The following is a 26,046-nucleotide window of genomic DNA, read 5'->3' as shown; positions in this document are numbered from 1 at the left end:
GATTGAAAAAGAGAGAAGGAAATGCTTATACTGAGGAAGACAGGAAATGCATCTATCATACTACTGCCAGCTAAATAGATGTAAATATTTTCAATTTTTGCTTCAGTATGTAAGCAAACTCCTCAGGGAGGCTCTATGACTGAATAGGAAGAAAGATGGCCCAAATCACTCCTCCTTTCTGAAAAGGGAAAAGATGTGATCCATACTAAAAAAACATGTCCTGTTCTGTTTCTCCACCAATAATTGTGGCTTCTCACAAAATTAATTTCTTAATAGAGATGATGATCAACAGGCACTTATATTTATTTGTTTGGACTATCCCAGAACACCAGCTGAAGCAGATTAGGTTACATTCAACCATCTCAGAGAAACAAAGTTTTGAAGATACTCTATTAAAACCTGCAGCCCACTGCCATGGCCTTAAATGAAGGCAAGATGCAGCATCAGTGTTTTCTTTGGGAAACACATGCTAGATGCAGGGACACTGAAAGCCAAAACCCCATTAATGCAACTGGCAATGTCATTCACCCTTTGAGAAAAAATCATCTTTGCACAAACACACTGAAGAGGTTTCCATCCACCAAAACATGAGGATTCTCATTCCTTACTAAATTCCATTTCAGGTCTTTGACATAATAGAAAAATACATTCCTGCCCTGGAATTAAATCACTAGGCAGAATAAGGAATTTCAAATTAGTCTCAACAGTACAAAATTCGTAAACGTCTCCAAAAATACAGTCGTAGGCAATTTCTTTGCCACAAAGCACTACATCATTGCAGCATCTCTTAAAGCACCAAGAATGCAACAGCACTGCAATACAAAAAGGGCAATCTGGAACCTCAATAATCTTATATCACCTCCTAAATAAGCCTTTGCATCCCTATGCACAAAAAGTTGCCAGCAAACTAAATACCGAGTTATAAAACTACTTTCCCCAACTTGTTTTTAAGAATGTTTCCTGTTGCACCTTACCTTAAAGACTAGCAGCACAGATGAAATAATAATAAAAAAAAGTATTCAAATAGATATGGATAATGAGTAGAGAAAACACACCATTTGAGAATTTTAAAAAAGGAAGGAGGGAAAGGAGAAAGCAACTGGCTTAAATACTAATTGTTAGACTAAACAAAATGGATGAATTATACAAACTTGATTTTCACACAAGACAGCTGTTCTCTGAAGGTAGAAAATGTGAAATTATAAATAAAGGAATAACTTCTTCCTGATTTTTCAATTAGTTAAAAAATAATCTTTGAATAAAGAAACTTAGAACTTATAAATAATGTACTTTTCTGGTAATCAAGCATCATTCCTCAAAGTATATTTTCTATTTATTCCAACCGTCTCAATAAGAACAGGATTTTATTTTTAAACAAATAAGAGACAAAGATGACATAATAGACAATAGTCACTTATTATTTGGAAATGCCTTTGCAGTTAATAGAGAGATTAGTATCTGAATTATTTCCATAATCACTAAAGAGGTTAAACTCAGACCTTGTAAAAATAAGATACAGTGATCCCCTATTCTAATACCTCTCAAAACTCACCACTTGCACAGTGGCCATAAAAAAGTGAGTCAATTAAAAGCCTGATGAAAAAAACTGTTTGCCTATCACATCCCATTTGCACACAACGAAGCAAAGTAAGAAAATATACTGAAATGTCATGCTTTTATTGCTATAACTCTTGGTCTTCATCACCAACCCTCATCTGTTACACCTAAAAGTTGGCAGTGCTTTCTTTGGATCAGGAACAGTATCTTCTGTTTGCAGTGTAATAAATCAAGCAGTGCAGGTCCGGAAAAGACAAAGAAGTGCTAAAGAAATTAGGACAAATGACTCCATCCAATTATAATTCAGGAATCTCCTGCTCAAATTAGTAGGAATTAGCTAGAGTGGGGGGGAAAAAATACATACAAATGTAACTTCCTAGAGATACATAGTTGTAATCCTAATTTAAACCTGCATATAGTAAAGACTAGCCGATCTGAAGAACAAATACTAGCATCTAGCAGTTTTAAGCACAAAATCAGTTGCAGTTTTAAGCACAAAATCAGTTATGATTTAGCCTATCAATCTTGATTTCTAAAAAAATTTAGTAGTTCATTCTAGAACACAACCATCCTTGCGCATATTTATTTCAGAGAAACTTTACAGTATTTAGCTAGGTTTAAAAGCATATTACATCAATAGAATGAGAAGGGAAAGATTAGTAGCGACTTATTATTTATCATATCTTAAGAACTAGGGATACCAAAGAGATCTTCAGAACAGGAAAATTCAGAGGAAGGAGCACTTCTTCCTATGACACGCAGTTAATCAGATGGACTCATTATGTAGCATGCTATAGAAGTCAGAAGTATAAATCGGAACAAAAGATACTGAAGTTCTAAACTCATCTCAAACTCAGTAACACCAAATCTACAGTGCCCTGGCACCTGGAGAACTACCAGGGCAAAAACCATCTCACACAGTTGGGTATTTTCTTGTTCGCCAAACAATTCCACTGATTCCTTCCCAACACAAAGTCCTGAAGTAGGTGAATCTTCAGATTGGCCATTCCTATTTCCCTACAAAGGCCTTTCATGATATTAACCCTTCATGATTCTCTAGCTCAAATCTTAGGGAAATAAATTTCACTCAAAGAAAAAAAAAATTTCTCTTAGCTACCTGATAGCAAATCTTAATAAAAATAGTTCAAAACACCCTCCTTTCTCACTTTCTTGGATAACTTTGTTGCAGTTTAAGGAATAACAAACCTAATTCCTTTTAATCAGGGGGAAAAAATAAAAATAAAAATAAAAGGACTTTGGATATGGCAAGGGCTTTATTTACATATTTATTTTTCATTTTATTCCCTGTGCTGTATTAACATTTAGAAGAAAAAAGCTGGTCAGTGAATAAACTGTTTTAGGTGGTATGCTGAGACTTGTCCACAACTGGGGGATGTGGTTTAACAGTAATTTTACAATTGTACAGCCACAAAGGCCTGGAGTTTTCTCACTCTTCTTCCTGAAGTAACAGAGTTCAAAGCAGGCTGTTTTCACTGACATATATTAGAGACAGATGCTGTGAATTTGAACACACATCAATTAATCTGGTAAGTACACACTGAAGTCTTAAAAAGCAGAAAGCTATATACTGAGGGGAAAGTATTTCCTCCAGAAATAGCACATAGTAATACCAAACTGGAAGAACATTTGTAGAGATGGTGACAAACACTAACAAAATCCAAGTCACTGCAAATAAGAAAGAATAGCCAGAACAATTAATGGTAAGAACAGCTGCAGAGCCACCCAGATGAAAACCCTGTTTACTCCATATATTGTTCTAGGGAAAGTTCTTCTACTAAAATGATTTCAAAGAGCAACTTCAAAGCGCATCTGTTAGCCCAAAAAGGCCATCCAACCAACATCCAAACTGCCACATGTAACAACGATGTGCCAGAGACCTGAATGAAGTTTGTCACAGGAAAACTGTGTACAAACCAAGTAATCAGACCTTCTTTCATCCTGCATGATCCTCAACTTTCTTAATATTTCAGACTGATGTTCAGGGAGGCTCTTCATGGGTTCCAAAACTGTACACATGGAGGGCATTTTCTGACTTGCCTGGTTAGACAGGCTAAAGGAGTGCTCCAAGGTTAGGCACTAAAAGGGGCTTCACTTTTCAGCAGAACCGATTCTTAATTCATGAACTCAGCAACGCTGCAAAATCACATGAACCTGAATTTCATGACAGGCTACAGCATTGAATCCGATATGGATCGGAGTTCCTGACTCAAAAAGATTGCTAGACAACATAAAAACAAAACAAAAATAAAAATAAAATAAAATAAAAAGAATCTGGTTCTTCTAGCCTATCCTCCTTGTAAAAATCTATGGACCATGGTTTCACAGCGTAGCACTGCCTGCCAGGTCACCATCCCAGCTTCTCCTTTTAGGCAATTCTTAACTACAGCAGCAGGGTTTCCCGTTTTCTTTCAGTATAGATGAAATATTGATTTCTTGACCAAGAGATTTTAATCATGGCTATTAAAAGCACTGTTTGATTTTAGTGTCCTTCTCCAGCATGCGGAAAGTTGGTATGTGTTTATTCCACTCAACTCTTCCCTGTCTTGATAACTTAACACACAACCTTAAGTTTTATTTGTGGTCTTACCAACCATACAACTTTGCTCTATCTGGTCACGTTACAGCAACATGTATCACAAGTTCAGGGGCAGATTGAGGCATTGTCCCTACATACACTATGCTCAAAAATTGTCCTCACCAGGTATAGAAAGATATAAGGGGGGAGCTGACAACTAACCTGTGTCTAGAGACCCCAAGAAGAGCGTTTTCCAGAGCAAGTGTCACACCTCAGAAGCGGGTTCAACAAACATCATAACGCATCCTCGACAAAATGATTCCCATTCTACCATTAGAATGGCCAGAGGAGGATTCCCTAGTACTTTTCCAAGGGAAAACAGAATGGAAGTATATGTCTGTGGAGGCTGAACAGGGCTGGCCTTCAAGAGGAAGGCTGTCAGGCCAGGCAGATGCAGTCACATTAATGCATTTGGGACCTCCACAGACAACCCTTGCCTCTGTTTAATGATAAGCTGTTTGGTACCGTCAGGGCTTTAAATCAGGAAAAGCAGCAATGAAACAACAAAAGTTTATTTCCATAAAATGTGTTACAACTATGTTCATTACGATCGATGGCAAAGATGAGGTGATGAACGCCAATGTTTTAGCATAAATACATACCAAAAGCCATAGTCCCATACAAAGCTAGTCCTTGCAATAAATTGCTTAAACAATTTGGTCCTTATGCTGAAGCAGTAAAATGGGGCACCTGGTCCATCTCTTTGTCTCAAAACAATATTTCCAGCTGAAGTTTACATGAATTATTTCTTACCTGAAGTTTTGGGATTGGCCTGTGCTTAGATATCTCAATCCATTGCAATGACATGTATTTATTTGTTTATCATAAGTTATTCAGCAGACAGGGTCTTTATAGGAGGATATACATTCAATAGAAATTATTTTAAAATTTGTAGCTAAGTGCTGAAACCAAGCAAAATTTAAATAATTCCTCTAATAAGTCTAATGTCTCACTTTCAGAATAGTTTTCTTAAGAAATGACATGCAATGTGGCTTCTTACATGATCTCCTCCCAAGAAGGAAAAGCAACAGGACAGGCTCCAGGCACTGATGAGCTTACAGATAGTTCCTAAATTAGATTTTGCCTCTAAAATAAATTTATCCTTTTATGTAGGCAATAACTTTTAAAAAATTTGTTTAAAAAACAGTTAAAGGAATCTTACTAAAGCTAATTGAGTATATCAATCTAGAAAAAAATATACATACTCCATTAGGATAATTCTACCACAGTGAAACATCACATACAAGATAAGTATTCCGCCTTACAGACAATGGGACAAAAAAGAAATCTGAGCATTTTCTTTATGACTCCACAGCTTTTACACTCTCAGATTAACTGATTAAAAAAAAAAAAAAAGAAAAAAAAGAAATGCACAAACCCAGTCCCATATATATATTTATTTCAAAAGAAATACATTAAGAAAGATTCCTATTTCATGTGTGTTCGGCAAATATGTGTCTAAGCATCATGGAGATTCATCCAAAGAACAGTCCCTTTAACAATAACATTTCCTATGCATATGTACATGGCCTGGAATCATAAGCATTATAATTTTAATTCTTTTTTGGTGGAAACCCATATTGGCCAGTATGTTATAGTGCTCAGGATCAAAAATAGATTGAAAAGCTTATGAGTCATCACATTTTCCCTTTTAAAATATTGGCACATCAACTTTCTGCCAAGAATATGGAGTTCCCCTGCTGTTTGAAGATTTATTAATGATCTCTAGCAGTCCAAAAAGCCCTCAGCTACTTTTTAAAAACTATTGAATGTTGTCCAGAGCAATTCAAAACCACATACACTTACTATCTGCTGCTCGACTTTTTGTTGTTGCTTTTAAGGAAGGCATATAATTCTTTTTCATCCAAAGAGAAATACAAATACAAAATACAAAAAATACAAAATACAAAAAAAAATTTATATAAAAAATATTTACTGAACAATTCTGCTTTTCCTGTAAATAGAATTCTACTTTTTCTGTTAATACATTATCACTGTTGTGACTTATCTTTTATGTAATTCTGGTTTTCTATGATTTTTTTTTTCATTCTTTAAATGAAACAACTTACTGGGGGCAAATAGAAACCTGCTCTTAACAATGCCCCGCTATTCATTATTCATATCTTTTTACATTACATTCTTTTCCCAAATGATTTGGTACATAATTACTTCCAGCTTTAGGAAATGGCCCCTTTAAAAGTATCAAACATATACATTTTTTAGGATTTACTTTGTTTGCACAGAACAAATCAAGTAATCATTCACTTCTAAGTAGCTAGGAATTCTGAGTTCACCGGTGTTTAATTTTTTTTTTATCTGCTGTGATTGCATCTAATATAGGTATCACAAAATTAGACAAGAGAGCTTCATGTTAGGAATCCAAAGTATCAAAACTGGGAAAACTGTAAGGATTAAGAATAAGAAAACAAATAATTGGGATGGCAATGACATCGTAACAAACACAGGAAGTTGAAAAGACAAAAACAGGCTGGTAAAGGAATCACTGAATAGCTGGGATTCATTTTCCTAAGTATCTCGAGTGCTTCAACAATTAGTGCAGATTGGAACCCATGAGGCAAGAGGACATGAACTACGAGTGAAAGGAAGAAATGAAACAGCAAGAAATCCCCTCTCCAGGAAAACATCAGTGCTGCAGAGCATGTTAAGCACTGAAATCATCTTGCTGAGGAAGTCCTGGGACACTTGCTCGTGACAGACAGAACCCAATCATTTAGGCAGTGACAAACGCTACACTCCTGTCTGGACAGGAAGGGACATCACTGCAATTTCTCACTTTTTCCTTTTTTCCACCGAACTGTAGGAATACAGACAGACAATAGGGATGGAAATGGGGCACAAATACATCCCACAGCAGCAGGCACCAGCAAGGCCAAGCATTCCTACAAGTTTATTGCTTATTTTTACAGCGTTTAATGGCAAAGTACCACACATAGACACACGCATACTTTCAAAGCAACCTCCCACCCTAGAAAGAAAATGAGGGGAAGGGTCTCCATTTCAGTTCTTCATTATTAGAGCTCTGAAGGGAAGAAATTTAAACAAACAAAAGTAATCCAATCTGCGCATTTCTCCCCAGCCCAAACTCCCTCCATTTTTACAGTCTTCTCAAAGTCTAGATCAAGTTTCATTTGAGTTTGCAGGGTGAAGGCTGTTATTTTTGGCTTTCCCTTTTTTCCTCCCCCCTCCCCAAGACCTCAATGTCTTCATCTGTTATTTTTAAAGCAAAGTTTGAAGTTATGAATATTTAAAAACCTTTGTGGCATCTCCCATATCTATTCAATAAACGTCTAGTAGAAAGATGACTGTAAAAAGAATATTCCATATTTTACTTTAACACTACTCCCAAATTCAAAAGACACATAATGCAAACATACACTATATTTGCACAATATATATTTGCTATTTTAGTATTATACTAGTGTGGTCAACCGTGATATTTGAAATTGGGAAAGGTAACTTTTTTTTTTTTTTTTTTTTTAAACAACAACAACAAACACGCTTGTGTTTCTACCTATAAAAAAGACTACCCACACATTATAATATTGATTATCTTACTCTTCTAGTGAAGAACTTATCTCCGGTATACCGAATGCTGCCCATAAGCTCAAGCACATCTTTTAACATTTACAAAACTTAATCAGGGAGTGGCTCAACCCCAGACAAATCAAGTCAATGCCTGGGACAACTCCTCAATCATTCAATCAGGCAACTCTAAATCTGAATGTTAAAAATCTTAGCTGCAGAAGCAGGTAAAGAGAAATCTCATCCTGCCTTACAAGTGGACATTTTTCTTGCTGGTGTTTAAAAGCTTCGAATTGCAAAGCTAATCACAGAAGTATCTCTGAAAATAGTTTTTGGATGAGTCTGAAAAGAGGACAGCAGCAGCAGTTTGAGCAGTCACTAGCTTCTACCTCACCAAGTAAAAGGATGGGGGAGAGCAGATCACACGATGGCAGCAACGCTGCAAAACAGCCCCACGTCACAGGTTATTAGAAAAAAGAGCTTTTGACATGTACAAGAATTTATATTTGTAAGATGCCATGACAGACTCAAAATAACCATCAAGGCCACTGCATCAAGCATTCACAAAGCAGTAAGTGACAGAACAAAGAATGACCATGCAACCTTCACCTGGACCTCAATAAATGTGCATTAAAGCCACAAAATATGTAACTACAATGACCATATGCTGATCCTCTTGCAGAATTCTCATTTCATTCAATGCTAACATAGTTTCTGCTCAGAGAATGACTCAGGATTTGTACTGAATGAGACCTATTTCTAGGACCTGGCCAGCCTGAGAGAACTACTACAATATAAATAATAATAATAAAAGCATGCAACACTTTTGCCAAGCACGGATGTTGGCAAGCAACTTCAAATGCTGGCATTTGGTGGCACCTAGTAATCTGCTGGCTGAATCACTAACGTGATTGATGGCTTTAAATTGTTCAGGAACTTTGGGCCCCACCAGGCGTTTAGACCTGTGAACGGTATCATATTTTTGGTATCAGGGTGTTGGTCTACAGAGCCAGTAAGTGACAGATTTTATACTTACATCTTTTTAAGTGGTATGGGGCTCTGTTGCATGGAAAACCTAAGAGAAACTGATTCAGCTACCGGTTTATATATTTCAGACATATTTCGGATATTTTGATTTCCATAATTACATTGTGATTGGTACAAACACAACTAAGAAATACGCTCCTCTTGGATCCTTATATCTTTATTAAGATTGAAAGCAATTATTACAGAAAACTGTGTTGCCTTTAGATGCCCCGAGTTTACCATTCATGCCATGTTTTAGTACATTAACAGTCCCTACCTGGATAACATGCTGCCTTTCAATAACAAAGAGACTTCCCTAGAGAGTTATCCCGAGCAGAGGCAGCAAAGTGTCTTCCTTCTTGATATTCCCATTTCTGACAGACTAGTCCATGTGTTTCTACTCTCACAGCAACAAGATTTTCAGCCAGAAACAGCTGTTTCCATGAAGCTCTAGTACAATACTGTAAACATGTCCCATACCCTTCCAGGTGAAATCCGTGGCAATGCCACCCTCCTTACTGCTGCAGTGAGGCGCAATTCTCAAAGAAAATACATCCCAAAGAAAATACATCTCAAGGACTTCTGGTAGATTTCTCTTCTGAAGGAAACAAATTAGTTCCCTTCCTGTTGCCCCAAAAGCACAGGCACCAGTGAACAGTCATTTCACCACCGTAACCATAACAAAATATATTGCAAGCAAATAATATGCGCTGGATACCTACAGGGTGGAAACTGCAGAAGCAATAATGGATGAAAAAATAAAGATGCAAAGGGACATAATACTATTTATTCACATCAAATAATTTCTTTTGCATGATGTCATTTAAAAAGCAAGTCAGATCATTTAAGTTTTACCACAGATCTACTTCTGTTAAAAAAATATTGTTAATCCTCCAGGTCATACTGTAAATTATATCAACTAACAGTAAAGAACAGATTGTGAACAAATGAAAGATTAAGAAAAAAAATAAAAGAGCGAAACCTAATTGTTGCCCCAAGTGTCTCAAGTCACATAAGATTCTCACATGCTGTCAATTAAGTGAACTCTATAGAGCTACGATCTGTGGCAAAATTCCACCATAACAATTATATCAAAACAACAGACGTAATGAAATTATTTCTGCCAACTAAGTCGTCAGTGCAGAACATATTACCCTTTTTAATTCTCTGGGCAGGTCGTCTTTTTTGAAAAAGAGAACGTGCTTCCATGATAGTACCATCTTGATTCAGTGTTGCAGAAAGTAATCTGAATTTCAATGATTAAGTTCTACTGAATTCACACTATGTACTTACAAAATGAATTTGGTATCCTGAACACATGGTGAACTTGCAGAACATCAACAGAATCATCTAGAATTCATATGTCATCCATCTTTCTTTCAAAATAATCCTTATTTAGTATGTTTAACGACATTTTCACCTTTCCTCTAGCTCCTTTTGCTATTGAAAAAAATCATAGAATAATTCAGGCTGTAAGGTCATCAGACCTATCTTCCCTTCTATAAGGGCAGAATCAATGTTTTGCTTAAGAAAAAAACCCCATAATTATAGCAAAAAGCAAACACACAGCATGTTCATGCAATACTTCTTTTCTTTGTCCCTTAACCTAGGTTCATTGCATTTGTTTTAAGCATGCTGTTTTAGGTTAAAAACCTTTTCAGAAGCTAACCTCATGACTGATTTGCTTTTGAAGAAAACATGCACTTTTAGGGTGTAATACAACTTTTAAAATACCTTTAAATAATCTTTTAAATAGTTAACATGAATATACAATACCATTTTTAATAAAAATAACAGTTTTAGTTATGCAGAGTTTTTAAGGAAAAGCTTTTTTTAGGGTTTTGGAAGTCTTCCAAGAAGTTCATTGGGCCTCATACCAAAATATAAGGCGGAACAGGCTATGTCTCAAAGAGCTATAATCTAAATAGATATAGACAGCATAAAGACAGTGAAGAAGAGAAACAGAGGATGTAGCACAGGCATGATGAAAAGGAAGACTCAGTAGGACCCGCTATAAGGAACAGAGCAAAGGACAGTGAACACAGGAGGAAGAGGTACAGCAAGGCTGAAGCAGTGGCTTAGAGAAGACATACTCGTGTCAGAAGCTGGAGGCCAAATGTGGACAGTCAAGAGGTGTCTGTGTTTTGAAACTACCAGCGTTATAAAATGTGTTAAGTAGCATGAAAGAAAATTATTCTGCTGAAAAACCTAAAACTGTTTTTCCCTTACCAACACCCCAAGATAGTCATTTAAAACAGGTCTCCACAGTCTTGGCTTAATCTCTTGGCTTTGGCTTCCACACACATAAAATTGAAGATAATATATCATTTCAGCCCATGGTGTGTTAAACTCAATACACTTGTAATACATTCCCAAGGATGCCACAATACTAAAAACTCCAAAGAAATAGATAGTTCTGCAACCAGCACAAGCTGCAAACAGTAGTCGACAAACAACCCTCAGTCACTACAGTAAGTGAAAGACATATTGACCAACTGAACACATTCTTCCTGCACACTGAAGTACTGATCCTTTAGAAAACTCAATATTAGTTCCCAACATGAACATTCTTCTACATTTTTCCCTACTAAACTCAACTACAGTAATATATGTGCCCTCTTTATTTAGTAAGAGAAGGACCTACCCAGAGGCCCTCTCATTCACTGCCCACTACAATCCCTAGCACACGTTCAAGGTTTTTATTCCGCTGTGGGAATTTCCAAGCTGTTTAGCAAGACTGAATTTAAAACTTTAATGTTACACCCAATAAATACAATGACACTACCTAAAATATCAAGCATGGTTTTTATATTAACAGGAAACATTGTACAGTGCATGCAAACTCAAGCTATTCGAGGCCACTGGAATGCTTCAGTGTCTTGTTTAAGTAGCAGAGGCACAAGACTTCTAGCAGTCATTCTAATACCAAGATTTCTCCATGGCTCTTGACCTCAGAAACAGAGTAACTAGTGACCTCTAGTGTTTAGAAGTTCAGTCTCAAATTGACCAATTTCGGCAAAAAGCAGAAAAGTCTTACACGTTGGACACCAACTTTCTGCACTTTGCTTTTTGTTACATAGCAAGGGGTCACTACTGTTACCTAATACTGAGGTCCTTTCCACTCTAACTTATAAATGATCGTATCCATTTCTAAAGAACCAATTGTAACAGAATCATGAACTCCTAACACCTCAATAAATTGCAAGCTCACACTTCTGCTTTCAAACGCTTAATAAACGTTTTCTCATTTGGAAGATCATCAGCAGGATACTTAGCGCAGAGAGAGACATGGATTTAAGTGGGCACTAATTCTTTAATGATTGATCAAGAGGCTATCAGTGTCACAATCCAAGCCAGTCAGCAGAACCTAGCAAGCAAGAAGCTGCAATATTGCCCCAGATCTTGGTTGGTCCAGGTAGAAGTACATGGCCCAGGAAGCCACTCCAAAGACACCAGCCAAATGACCCAAGTTGTTTGCAGCAAAAATCTGTGAATACAGAAACAAAGAAAAGTCCTACTGTTTTACTTACAATTTTGAGTCCAGGTTCAGAAGAAAGCCCAGTTTGTCATATTCTGGAAAACAAAAGCAAGGGACATAATATCACAAAAACTGCAAGTGTCTCCTCTGCAAAAGGCACCAAAAGCAAAAAGCAGAACACACTTATAGAAGGGCAAAAAATATATATATATATTTTTTACTAAAAATAGCTATATCATCAATTTCAATTGAGAGCAGCTGCTACCATAGGTTGTTAAAGGTATTACCAAATACACATTTCTGAACGTCCAGAAAATATTAAAGCAAGAGGATGTGTGGGCCATTTGGAAATCGCTAGAACTAAGATATCTGTAAATAAGGCAGCTACTGAAATATTACATGCAACTGCATATGAAGTTTTTCTGCTTGCAGTCAAAATCATTTTGCCAAGAATCTGTACAAGCAAGACTCCTGCTAGCTCCTGCAATGGCGGGGCTTTTAAACTCTTGACTCTTAGTCTGCTCCAGCTCACTATTTTGTGGTCAAGCAGAGGGTTGTTTATGGTGGCATTCGAAAGGAAACTGTAAAGTCTGAGTTTGTGCGGCTTAGAGTCAGACGGAAGAATTACAGATATTCCCAGTGAAAAGTTTGTTTCAGTAACTCCTGTGTAGAAGTATCTCTGAATACACCGTAATCTCATAAATCAAATACTCCACACAAAAAAATAAAGCTCTGAGAATTCACATAAGATGCACAGCAAAAACTAAAACCACTCCTTTCTCTTGCTTGTCCACCACAATACAGGGGCTTCTTCTGCATGTTGACCAGGCTCTTCTGCCCCACTGCCATGACAAGGCACTGTGGTCACCATTGTGTCCCACATAGGAAGGTATTCATTCAGGGCAAACATATGCTGGAACTTTTACTAATCCCTTCCCAAAACATCCATCCTGAACAAAGAGCAATAGAGAAAGAAAGAAAAAAAAAAAAAAAACCAAACTACAGTCATAGAACAATATGTCATCATCCTAATTCCATTCCAAATAACATATCCCACTTCCCAAGACTCCATATAAGAAGAAACGCAATACAAGGAACATCACCTCATAACTAGAGAGCAACATCCTGGGCTTTCTACCCATCAGCATTTTATTGCAACCAAAGCACCAGAAAACATGCACTAAACAATCATGACTCCATCACTATGACAGGCACCTTGCATGTCACATGCAGAGGAGCTGCTGGTGAAATGTATACAAACTCCTGCAGCAAAGAAATGTCACCCTCACGGCCGGACGCCTCACGCTTTCAGGGACTTGCGGCAACAACTGCGTTGCTGTTGCCTCATCTCAGGGGGCACAGGAAGCTGCACAGCCCAGCTCACAGAGTGGCAGAGTAGCATGTACAGAAGCAGCACACTGAATGAATATGGGAAATTAATTCCATCATGCTCTTTAAGAACAAGGGGTCTCTGCAGGTCAAAAACATGATGTATTTCTACATTTCAGGGAAGATCAGAATTGAGTAAGAACCTAATAACTGACAATAATTTCATAATAAAGCATGTAATGAGGATTATACAAACAGAAGTACAGCCAAGCATAGCAATTTCTATAAATGATGCAGAGTCTGTGCCAAATTCAATGTTGGCATAAACATGAAAATTTCTTCCAAGTATCCAAAAGAAATCCAGCCACCAGGCAGCAAATGAGAAATACGTGGTCTAGCATCTATAGACTCCATAGAGACCACCCAGACAACCACAAAACACAGTGTACAGTATTAATCACAAATTTTAAAATTCTATTTTATATCTTAAGCCATATAGTTATACATAAACAAAATGGGGAAAAAATCTCTCTCCTTATTTTACTAATCTGAAATCAACAACTCAGGAATTAAGTCAGCTCACTAGTTTTAGCCTTCCAAACACGAGCTTTGTTTTAAGTACACTACTCACAGGTGATTTCACCAATGATTCAAGTACTATTTCATTAAGATCTAGCTACATAGAAACACAATACCAATAATTTTGCTCATAAAACCTGAAAACATATTGAAGCTTTTTTGGGCAGTATGCTACAGCTCTATTTCTTTCTGTATTTCATTGGTAATCGCAAGACAGGCAGTACAGGAGGGAAGGCAGAGGTTAGTTCTAGCTACTTTGGCCCGGAGAAATCATTATGACACTCGGGAGACAGAAGTCCTACCAGGAATAGTTCAGACCACCCCGATACATTTAATCCTGTCCAGGGCAGCTCAGTCTCTGGAGTTGAGGCCTCTGAGTGGGGCTGGGGTCGGTGTTCATATGCAAGGTCCCTGTCTGTGGCAAAGGCCAGGTAAAATGACTTATCCTGCAATGAAACAGGGTCAAACACTTCACATATGCCTCAGACTAGGAAAACACACATGGACTGCTATGAAAAGTTCAGCCAATTTAAAGCAACTCTGTCAGAACTCAAGAGATGAGAAAGATTTAGTGAAAGAGTCATATGCAATGGATCAACTGTAAAGGACAAAAGAAAGTTTTCTTCCACATTTAAGCAAATACTGCTCAGGACTACAAAGCAACAGTGAAAGTACTAGACAAACAAGGATTTATGCTGCATCCCTTCCTTCAGATTTTCACTTTAACCTATTTGGTGAAGGAATGGGACTATGAAAGCGTATTTTCTACAGCTATTTAAAATAACTGCCAAAAGAATCCTAACTTTGTAAGGCCAAGATCAGAAGGGGCAGAATTGATATCACTTGGGCTCCTCAGCCGTATCCCAGCCTCCCTGCTTAGACTGCCCATTCCCTGCCCTGAGTGTTCCAGTGTCCTCCTCGCTCCCACTTCCCCGCTTTGGCACACACTGTAACAGCTGTTTCCTCCACCTGATGCCAGAGAATCCCGAGTGTTAGTCCTGGACCTAGAGCCCAGGCTTCGGGCCTCTCCCTGCCCCAAAAATACACGGAGGAAGTGGACACAATAGCTGCAGTGAAAACTCTGCCTGGTCCTAGCAGCTCAGCCCTAGGACACGTCTAGCCATCCAACCCATTGTAGAGCTATCTGCATATTTTACATATCAATGATATGTGTAAAAAATGAGACTTTTCAAAGTCTCAAAACAGTCAAGCTTATATTTCTCATTTCCCCAGGAACTTCCTTGATGCTATTCCTTCTTCCACCTAGAGATGCAGTATGAAAGTATGAATTATAAAGAACATTTACCATTGATCAGCATCTAGAAGTACCTCAAGGGAGGCAGTGAGGAGGATGGTGCTGGCCTCTTTTTAGTGGTGGCCACTAAAATAGAACTAGAAGAAACAGCCAGAAAAACATCCAAAGTTCCACAGGAACTTAAGGAAAAATTTCTTAACAGTGAGGGCAACAGAGCCCTGGAACAGGCTGCCCAGAGAGGTTGTGGAGTCTCCTTCTCTGGATCTTCCAAACCCGCTTGGATGCAGTCCTGTGCCACGTGCTCTAGGTGACCCTGCGTGTGCAGGGGGGTTGGACTAGATGATCTCTAGAGGTCCCTTCCAACCTTAAGCATTCTATGGTTCTATGATTTTAGAACAGCTACAATGCTTTTAAGATGTTAACAAAACAATTCATATTTTTCTCCCTCAGAAAAAAAAAACCTTTCAAATTTTAAGACAACATTAGAAATATGAAACAGGCTCACTACAGCACAGAACATTTCAGCCTGAACAATTAAAATTTGACAATATACTAAACAGATAAAAAAAGAAAAAAAAGAAAAAGAAGAGAAAAGAAACTTTAGTGGAAACTGTAGAGCACTTCAACATAGGCAGCAAAAATTTCACATCTATTAAGACTGAAATTCAAATCTGTGGGTTAATAGCAGGGGAGCTTGTCCAGTCACAAACCTATGCATGCTCTGGTGACACTCAAAATCATGAGGATTCCACTGACTGCTTCAGATTTAGCAGCAAAAGGAAATAATTTCCCAGCTCCATACCTTCAATTTTCTTTACCCTGTAATTCTTGATTAGGGCCCCCAAAGACATCTGGCCTGGCTTTACAGCCTGAAGAAAGCAATACACCAGAGAGGTCTCCTTCATTAGACACTGCAACTACATTATTCATTCCCCAGGCACAGGAAGAACAAATAAGCAATCACTTGCTGATAGTGCTGTACGGGGTCATCCATCAGGAAGGCCTCCTGCCTGCTTGTCTTACCTCCAAAATAGGTAAAATAAAACAAAAAGAGGTCATTCTGGTGTATTACATTTTGAAAGGCTCTGGTTACCTTGTACAGTCTGGTTACACAGACCATACAAATCTTGCAATATTTTTCATAATAAAACTATAGCAACCTCCATGGATAGAAAAGGAACCAACTGCTTTAAGCCAGATTTATGAGACTCAAATGGGAAGGTGAAAAATTTCCTCCTATGAACCGAGTATGTCCCCCCCCCTTTTTTTCTTTTTTTTTCTTTTTCCTCCTAAGGAGTCTTCTGTTTAAAGCCAGTCTGCAATTTTGCTAAATAAACAGTTATTTCGTTTACTGCCATGTGTTCACTTGGCTAATGGAGCCAATACTGACCTACTGAATCTTCCAAGAGAATCTTATTTTAGAAAGTATCGTGTTTCCTAATAAAAGTCAAGAACAATATTAACAAAACAGTAATCTACATTGACTTTTAGTGACCTACAGGATGCACTGACTTGATGTGGAGAGATGCCACATAACACAGAAAAATCCCATTAAAATACTTTTCCTTCAAAGTATTCCTTAGTCCTCCTCTTAGCATGTGCACATGGACTCCTCCTCAGCTGTATTTTCAATTGGATGAGAGGAGGCACGGATGAGAGGAAGATAGATGATGATACTGAATACACTGGCAAAGTCAAGTAAGGACTATGCAATCAATACATGACCATAACTGGCAAAGATTCAAGCAGTTCCCACAGTCTGCAAGTCAAAAAAAAAAAAAAAAAAAAAAAAAAAAGGAGCAGAACTTCATTAATCAAAGATGAAAAATGAGAAATTTTTTTGCAGAATGAAATCACTAGAATGAGCAGGAGAAGCATGAGATTTCACATGTATTCTCTACTTGAAAGGAATAAGGTGGGGGGGGGGGCGGAGGAAGAAATGCATCAAAGCACCCATTCCATCCCTACTATATACTGTTAAGACAGCAAGAAACCTTCTAAAACCTTTTCCTAAAGAAAAAGCTCAAAACTTTAGCAGGAGGGATCACAGCCAACACCACACTCTTAAATAAGAGCAAGTTTAAAATCTCAGCTGATTAACAGATAATCATTCCATGTTCAGCATCTAAGTTTCAGCAAGAAAGTGAGCCTCATTTCCACATGGACTTTCACTAGCCCATGATCCTCAGTAGATACGCTGCCCTAAATTAGATTCTTTAAAATCCATTCTCTTTGCATAAGTCACACTAATCAAGGGTTAAGAATAAAATTAGAAAAAATAAACAAACAAACAACAAGCAAATTAAAATACTCAAACAATTTGAGCAAAATTTTTTTGCATGGAAAGAGAATCATTGAGTCTTCGGGCTGCATTGACAGTGAGAAAGCAGTGCTATTCTGCTATATATCTAAAATCCCAGTACTTACACGAAGCATATTAGCAGATTAGAAAGTTTTACCTTTGGGGCATTTTTATCCTAATGAGGCCTAGAAGAAAGAAAACAAAAACAAAACAAAAAAAAAAAACAAACAAAAATAATGGAAACAAAGACTTACTCTCAGACAAAGGAGATAGGAAAAAAGTCTTCAACAAAAATAGCAAGGTTATAAATTTGACTGTCAAGGTCCAGTGTTTGATTTGCCAGCAAGAAAGTGAAGTAATTATAGGGGAAAGAAGAAAAAAAAAAGAAACGAGTACGAGCTGTCTATGGCAAACTAATGAAATCTAGTCTACTCAAACACCCTCTGTGTCCTGCTTAATGTCTTCAAAGTTCAGAGCATGACACCATCCTTTCTGAACTAGTTTCAGCTGAAACACTAACACAGACAGCACATCAAACATTTTCGCTGCTCAAATTTTATCTTTCCAAGGAAGGGACAGTTGAGAAACAGATCACGAAAATGTGGTCTCATGAAGTCTAGACCACAGCGTGAAATTCAGACAATTCAGTCTCACTGCAAGCATATTTATTTGCCTTGTTCGTAAGCGTCTGTGAACCAGCAGTTTAAGCTCAATAGCTAGACGGTTTTCCAGACACGTAGTTTAAGAAGTTTTACCCAGAGTCAGCTAAAAAGTGTGATCAGTCTGAGATGCATCAGGACAGATTTCAACTGCAATGGAGACCCACAGTCAATTCAGAGAAAATACAGAAACTTTGATAAGACATTGCTCTTTACACAGTACAATTCTGAAAGATCAGCTCTAAGATATTGTTCAGTATTCAGATAAAAGACAGTGTGTGCTAGTTTAAAACAGCATGAAATCTTAGCACGGACACCATGATTCATAGCTGTTTAATTCTAATACAAAGGTTTGTGATTTTTATGTTTTAAAGGATGTTGCTTTCGCCCCTTCTTACCCCGACCTGAAACATCACCTACTAGGAATGGCCGGGCCTGGAGCTGCCATTGTTTCTTTGAGTTCTTTCTGGGCTCTCTCTTTTCCTGGGTCTGCAGCAAGGTGAGGTGGGACGGACAGCGGAACCACAAGAGCCACAGTTTTTCTCTCTCTCCTTCCTGTTCAACAAGGAAAGCTATCCCTCAGTTGGATAGATACCACACATCTTCACATCTTATTATACATATTAGTTTAGAGCAAGCTTAAGTTTCTAACAAAATTAATAGAGAGTACTAAATATTAAGGCAATAAATACACAGCTCAGACATTTTAACCTCCCTTCTCTGAGTTTTCTTCACAACTCTTTAGTGAAGAATTCAATCTTGTTGCAGTGAAATGATATAATAGAGGTTAAATTTTACTGTGTTATTCGTAACAAATCCAAGCTTGAGTTGCAATGTACAAGCAAAGCAGGGCAAAGACCAATGTTTTTAAAACAGACCCAGACAGTCTGCTTACATTACCTTTGTCTCCCACCTTCCATATTAACAGTACTCCAAAAGACACTTTCAGTTATTATTCAACTTATTATAAAATAAATAATTTTGCCATCCTATTAGTAGCATCATAACACAGCATTTAGGACCAATTCCATAGAAACCCTAGCCTTAGCTATTGCTAGGGCCGATTTTGTTTTTGAATTAACTTGAAGCCAAACAAATATTAGGAAAAGAAATGTAGTGGGTAATATTTAAAAGTTTCACTCTAGATTAGATTCTGGTCTTTGCTGTACCAACCACTGCTGAATCCAGCAGTGAGGATAAGCTGATTCAGGCTTACTCACCTTCAATCAGAATAAAATATTCCCCTGAATTTTATTTACAGATTTTGTATTTCAGACCTACGCAACTCCCCTGATACTTCTGAAGACTAAAGAAACCCCTACACAGTAGGGAAGGGGGCAAATGACAACCCACTTCACATAGGGCTGACACTCATTCTTAGGAAGGGAGTTAACAGAGGTTCTCTTCTCCCCCCAAAGTGCTGCCCACTCTGTGGTCAGCACCCTAAGTCGCTCCCCCATTGGACTGTGCACCCACAACAGAGCAGTTTGCAGGTTTTAGACACTAACGCAGGGAGAGCAGAAAGCGTTTGAGGTGCTGTAAACAAAGCAGGTTGCTACCACTAGCTCTAAGGTTAGTAAATCAGAGGTGGGCTTTGAGGCTTCGCTGTTAGTGTCAGGTAGCAGGGGCTCTGTTGTACTGTGCAGGCAGCAGACAGGTGCTATGTTGGAAGGCAGCAAACTTCCCATGAAACTAACAGTAAAGACTAACGAACAAGATTTTAAAAAAAAATCTTCAGTTGGATTTTATTAGAAGTCTTTTAAGTGCTAGAGGACTTTCAGCTTTAAAAGCAATTCTTAGCCTCTTCCTTGCACGCCACGTATCATTACACACATCCCATGAACTGCATTTTATGCAGTATTGTGCTTGTCATGGTATGCCTTGGCTACAGCCCAGGTATTACGGACAGCCACATGGATAGTTACTGGTTTCATGAAGTGCCTCCAGCACAAAAGAACTTTTGATTTTTGGTTCAATAGAATCCAAGGTAGTGCTCAGGTTCCAAAGGAAACACGGTCAGGCCGGCTTTGCCCTGGGGTTCAATAACGCCGGTTAACCTCCACAAAAAGCGAGTTTCCAGCCCTATTTGTTTAGCTATAGATCTTTCGCCTTCTTGCCTTCTTCTTCCTGGAAGCATTCCTGATGTCTTTCCTCAAATAACTCAAGTGTTTGTTTAGCTGAGAAACTCTCCTAGTAGCATGGAACAGTTTTTCTTCAGTTGGTGGCTGACATCATCTTAATGCTTTTCACATGAGACAAGAAACACGGGCTGTGCCACTAGCACACACAGTGGGTACAGGTCACTGGCCCGCACAGTGGAAGGGGTCTCAAATTTTAATCTGTGTCACATAAAGACCCTTCCTATTTGCCTGCCCTTAACAGAGGGCCCAGTTGTTCAGTTCGGCTTGACGGTTTGTTGCCAGACGTGTGGCTCAGTTACCTGCCTCCCAACATGGCTACGTTGTCCAGCTACATAGAAGCCTTTTCACGAGGTGCGGGAGAGAGAAGGAGAAGGCAATGTTGTACCTGAGCCTATTGTATGTCCAACGGAGTCAAAGGAAAGAACCACTGAATCTGTAACACAAGAGTACAAGTTCATTTTCCCCTTTTTCTTAGCACTATTTCTTGCTGTAGCGCACAAACAAATTAATTAGCCCAAATTTCCAGGTGTTTTTAGTGGTACTGGTGCAGAAAAAGTGAGCCATTGCAGGGCAGAAAGGCAAGGCTGCAAGTGCCTTGCACTTGCCCCCCAACAGCTGCGCTGAGCAACACCCCATCATCATTACAACACACAGAAGTGACTTGGAAGGGTTTCTTGCAGTGCTCTACATTTCCTTTTAACTTACTGAAATAATCCCTTGTGCTACGTTCCGTCAGGAAAGAGACCAACTTCTTCAGCAACCAAACAATAAGCATCTAACAAATGCAGAGCATTGCAATGTGCTGGAGAAACATAGCCCGATTACCCAGCGAAGTAGTTACTATTTGTTGAAAATATTTTCATTTTATATCTAAGCAAACAAGGTTAGCATTGTATTTCTAAAACTGAATCATAATATGTTCTTGTCTGCTAGACTTGAAAGCTCTTTATTATCAAATTTATTATCATTTTCTTGTCCTGTTTTAGTACTCCCCTATTAATATGACCCTGCCCTGGTATTCTGTTTGCTAGGCCAAGTCCGTTGCGTTTCTTACCGTTCTCACTGTCAGGCATGGTTTCCACACCTCTCAACCACTCTAGTGGCTCCTCATCCGAATGCGTTTCACTTTATCAATATTCCTCGTTTTTGCAGTAGGCAGTGTGTGCATCAGGAAAAGTGAAGCTTTCTGCTCCATAAGCTCAATAACCTTTTATTTTGATATCCGAGGACAGCATTAGCCTGTTGAGCCATGGCCCCCATGACAGTTTTTGTCCATCACCTACCACCCAAGACTTACAGTCCATTCCAATGGAGCCCACCTTTATAGCTGTTGTAATTTTATTTGCTTTCACCTGGTCCAAAGTCACCCAGATCCCATCATTAGTCATTCATTTTCCTCATTATACACTGCTCTCACAATCTATACACTGTTTGCAAAGCTGATCAATAAGGATTTCATATTCTTTTCCCAGTAGAGCTGCTGTACGTTATTACAGTCTGAATTTCTCAAATGTTTTTTCCAGATTTGTTTTTACTTAAGACAAACCAACAATTCCTTGTCTCGTAGTTCAGTGTTCATTTTGATCCCCTTTCCACACTAAAACCAAAACTACTGAACTCCACAGCCAGAGGAGCTGAAATGGGCCCAGAACTTAAAGCTGGAAATAACTTTCCAATAGATAAAACACAGGGAAAAGCAAACTAACACAATGAAGAACTCTATGCAAAGAGAAGTTTTAAACTGACAGAGCAGGTGGTTGCAGAACTGCCTCGGCCTCTTTGGCTAAATGGACTGAATTCCTTAAAATTTTCCCTTGCAATTCAGGCCTAACAAGAGATCCATTTGCCAGGGCAGCTGCCTGGCTACAAGCTCTTAGCACAAGGCACCATCACCACCAGATCAAGTGTGCTGAAAAGAAGTTAAAACTCCAGCTGCACCACCTTGCATTTAGGCAAGACACCATCATGGTGACAGCTACCACATTTCAGCTGACTGTAATTTGACAACAGAACTGACCCCTTGGATGGTCTATATTGCACATAATCCTTGTGCTTATTGCCCAAATCTTACAAATTCAAAAAGGAAGAGCTAATTTTGGAAATAAACATGGCAAAACTGTTCATTTAATGGGATTTAAAATATTTTTTTAAGGTAGGTCTGTTCCATCTCACATACAACACTGTGGTAGTTATATTTCTTTTTAAAGATTATAGTCTCAAAATTTTATTCCAATAAAAATAAAAATCCATCTGGACTTAACAACTGTATTTCCTCTTTTGGGAGCTAAATTCAGACATCTTTATGTTATTCTAAATATCAAGGGGCTTAATTCATTTTAGCCATGGTAAATTCATCTGCCATCAATTAATTCTGAACAACCTCTGTGGGGTTCTACTTTCAAAAAAAAAAACTATTGAGATTTTTATCAGCATAAAGCATTGCTTTGTAGTTTATGCCAGATTTAAGCATTCGTTTTCCCCCAATATGTCTCCCATTCAAACACTAGGCATCAAATATTAGGACCTGTCTAAGAATGGCTGAAAAGAATTGCAGTCACCAAATTAACACCATTACTGCAGCCTGCAACAATCATATAATGTTTCAGCCCCTTATTAGAGGATAACATTATCTTCCTCCCAAAACCAAGAAAAGTTACAACCACAGGAAGCATCGACTTCCCTTTTCCATGTGACCATTAGTTTCACAGCTTCAACAGCAAATTCACTATGAATAACCTGTATTACAATAAATTCCCCTCCCTGGTCAAGTAATTTCATGGATCTGTTAAAACCCTGTGTTTATTTCTGACATTAAGCTGTAAAATGTGGGGAAGGCTGAGAAGGTAATCACGTGTTAACCTTTTCCCACCCAAACAGCTATTCACATTCAGCCTAGTCCAGTGCAACTTGTTATTTCGGTGGGAATTTCCAGAGATCAATATTTCCTTGACGCAAGTCTGATTTATCAGCAAAGATACCAAGTCCCACTTCCTTGAACACAGCAAGCACTTTGCTTCTAGCTTCAAACTTCTTCCAGTCACCACTCAGTTCAGAATCCTCCTGGTTTTCTAGATTTTTCTTCAGGGCCAAGTGTGTGCTCAGCGTGTTCATAGTGCCTTTCCCCATCCGCTGTTTCTGTTTGCAGATCTCTTTTGCCTATCCTTTACAGGCAAATAAAACCTAACAAGATACAACGCAAAACATATCCCTTAAGCGCCAAGAAACGCTTGTCCGAGGGACACATTTCTAATGTTTCAGCTACCTACTTTCATAGAGGAGCTTAAGTATTTTTTTCTTCTACCTCCCTAGCTGAAGAGCAGTCTCCATGCCCAGACGGTGCAACGTGACGCCGGGCAGCCTGCCAACACGCACAGCTTCAGGCGACACGCGCCGGAATGCCAGTCTTATACATCTGTTTTCACCTTAGCTGCAGTCAGGTTTTCAGCAGCTACAGCAGTAAAAACAAAAAGGAAATCAAGAGACAGCACAACCCAAAAGCAGTTAGGAGTTGATTCAAACCATCAGAGGAGGTAAAGAGACAGCACAACCCAAAAGTAGTTCTGGGCTGATTCAAACCATCAGAAGAGGTAAGATGGCACAAACACTTATTTTAAAAGCCCTCAGTGCGTGCAGTAAATGCACTTCACCAGCAACAGAGAGCTAAGTAGGCCCTGTTGGGCCTAGGCTTTGGGTCACTTTCCACTTCTGCCCTACCCCCAGCTCGACCATCAGAAGTTGAACCAACAAGTCCAAGAGGAGCAACCCGAGTTCATCCTACCACAGCCACTCTGGAGCACAGAGGCCCCTGGCCTAGGAGAGCTCACTAGAGTAGAATGAATTTTTGTTTTGTTCAGGAACAGGAGCTCCACAATACGTCATGCAGAGACTCACTGATGCTCTGGAAACAAATTCAAACTCTGCTCCAACAGGTTCCAAATTGGTCGTGCAGCTGAACTTGCTTTTGAAGGAATACACCTGGATGCTGTTTTGAAGTAATAAATCCTGCAAAGCTAAGATGGTTCCACTTACCACACAGCTAATTCGTGGTCTAGGTAAGTCACCCAGAAATAGTGAGGACTGACTCTATATCCCTATCTCAAGCCTTCTTCTCCACATCTTTCCCTTCCATTGTTTTATTAGCCAGTTACCAGGAGCTTTTCCATAGCCTAGATCTCCCCTCCACATTTCCCTATTTCTCAGCAGGGGCAAAAGGAACTACCCATTTTGCTGCACACTGTGCACCTCACTCCTAGGCACTCCTGGACACCAAACACTACCTACTGCTACCCCTTACAGTGAGTGAATGAATCTGTCAAGTTAAATGGGCGCGAATATCAAGTGCAACATATGGCACACAGCACCCAGAATATCCCATCATTGTATTTGTCCTGTTTTGGAATTAATTATCTAGGACTCAGAATCAAAAGGACTGATGCTGCCTCAGAGAAAGCCTAGGAACGTAAAGTTCCAACAGGGCCTGAGCTGAAGTTCTGCGCTCCAGGGAGAGCCCCGAGCACGGCAGGGCCAGCGCTCAAGGCCACGCGCGGCTACGTCCCTGCCGAGCTGTGCGGGACCGGCTCCTGACGCCCCGCTGCGCGCACGGCTTCCCCGCCGTACCCAGGAACGGGAGCGTCGCACGCAAACGCTGTCCCGGCTTCGCTTTCCCCACCCGTGACAACGCAGTGTGGAAATAAGTGGCAACAGTGACTCAGAACAGCAAGTATAACCCACACTTCATCAAGGGCTGTACCTGGTCTGTAGGCGCTCTCACCTACGTGCTTGCTGTTCCAGAGCTGCAGTTAAGACCTTTATGGTAAGTCCCTCTCTAAAGCCTTTTTTGTCTTTTACAGATTCGCCCTGCAAAGATCCGTGGATTCTTGTGCCTCAGATCAGAAATCGAAGAAACTGAACTAATAATTACTCTTATCCTGAATAAAAAAAAGAGCAAGAAAACACAGACTTTAGCAATAAACCACCTTCCCTGGGGGAACTGGGAGGGGGAAGGAAATCAGTAAAAAGAGATTGCATGCTGCCTTGGAAGTGGTCCTGAGAAACCACAAACCATTTATCCCACAAGAGTTATAAGAGTTTAATAATAAAGGCTTAGACACAGCCTCAGCATCACATACCATTACAGTAATATGCAAGGCAGACCAAGCCGAACGCAGAATACAATAAGACATTGCAGCAAAAAGGCTGCATTTTGGCACATCCTCTTACAGAGGGCCAAGCTCCGAGGTCTGCCCTGCTGTCTCCCATGCACGACCACTGTCAAGCTTCTCATTTGTATCCCTGCGTTCCAGATCCTCTCATGGACTCCTACAAAATTCTAAGTTATATTTAATAACAAAGAAGGCAGCTTCTACCTCCAGAGCTTGATCACAGGCCAGGTATCCTGCAGAGCTCAGGCACTTTAAATGAGGACAGCATTTGTAGTAACACCATTGGCAATCACAATTTTGATCCAGAATAAAGTAGCACGTGAAAAGATTTTTTTTTTTTAATATGGAATTAAGGACCCATGGGAGAAAGTTTTGTCATTCAACTGTCATCATTTTCAGCTGAATAGTGAAAAGGAGAA

The 26,046-nt window shown here is 39.1% G+C and overlaps 1 protein-coding gene across 2 annotated transcripts in view; it reads right to left on the bottom strand.

The window, feature by feature from the left end:
- Nucleotides 1-26,046, bottom strand: part of ST3GAL3 (ST3 beta-galactoside alpha-2,3-sialyltransferase 3) — a 169,087-nt gene that overhangs the window by 113,609 nt on the left and 29,432 nt on the right. The window contains exons 2-4 of one of the 2 annotated variants that reach the window (XM_088526104.1): nt 20,851-20,898; nt 18,745-18,879; nt 12,253-12,295 (exon numbers count right to left, since the gene is read on the bottom strand). In XM_088526104.1, the coding sequence (XP_088382230.1) occupies nt 12,253-12,295; nt 18,745-18,879; nt 20,851-20,898 (226 nt within the window). The remainder of the gene's footprint in view (nt 1-12,252; nt 12,296-18,744; nt 18,880-20,850; nt 20,899-26,046) is intronic. The other variant, XM_088526105.1, reaches the window with a different exon arrangement.

This window comes from Tinamus guttatus, unplaced genomic scaffold (assembly GCF_059628265.1).
Source record: "Tinamus guttatus ecotype Peru unplaced genomic scaffold, ASM5962826v1 Tinamus_guttatus_pri_ptg000242l, whole genome shotgun sequence".
In the NCBI taxonomy this organism is placed as follows: domain Eukaryota; kingdom Metazoa; phylum Chordata; class Aves; order Tinamiformes; family Tinamidae; genus Tinamus; species Tinamus guttatus.
Note: the sequence above shows the minus strand (reverse complement) of the source record. Positions and strands in the feature narration are given on the sequence as shown.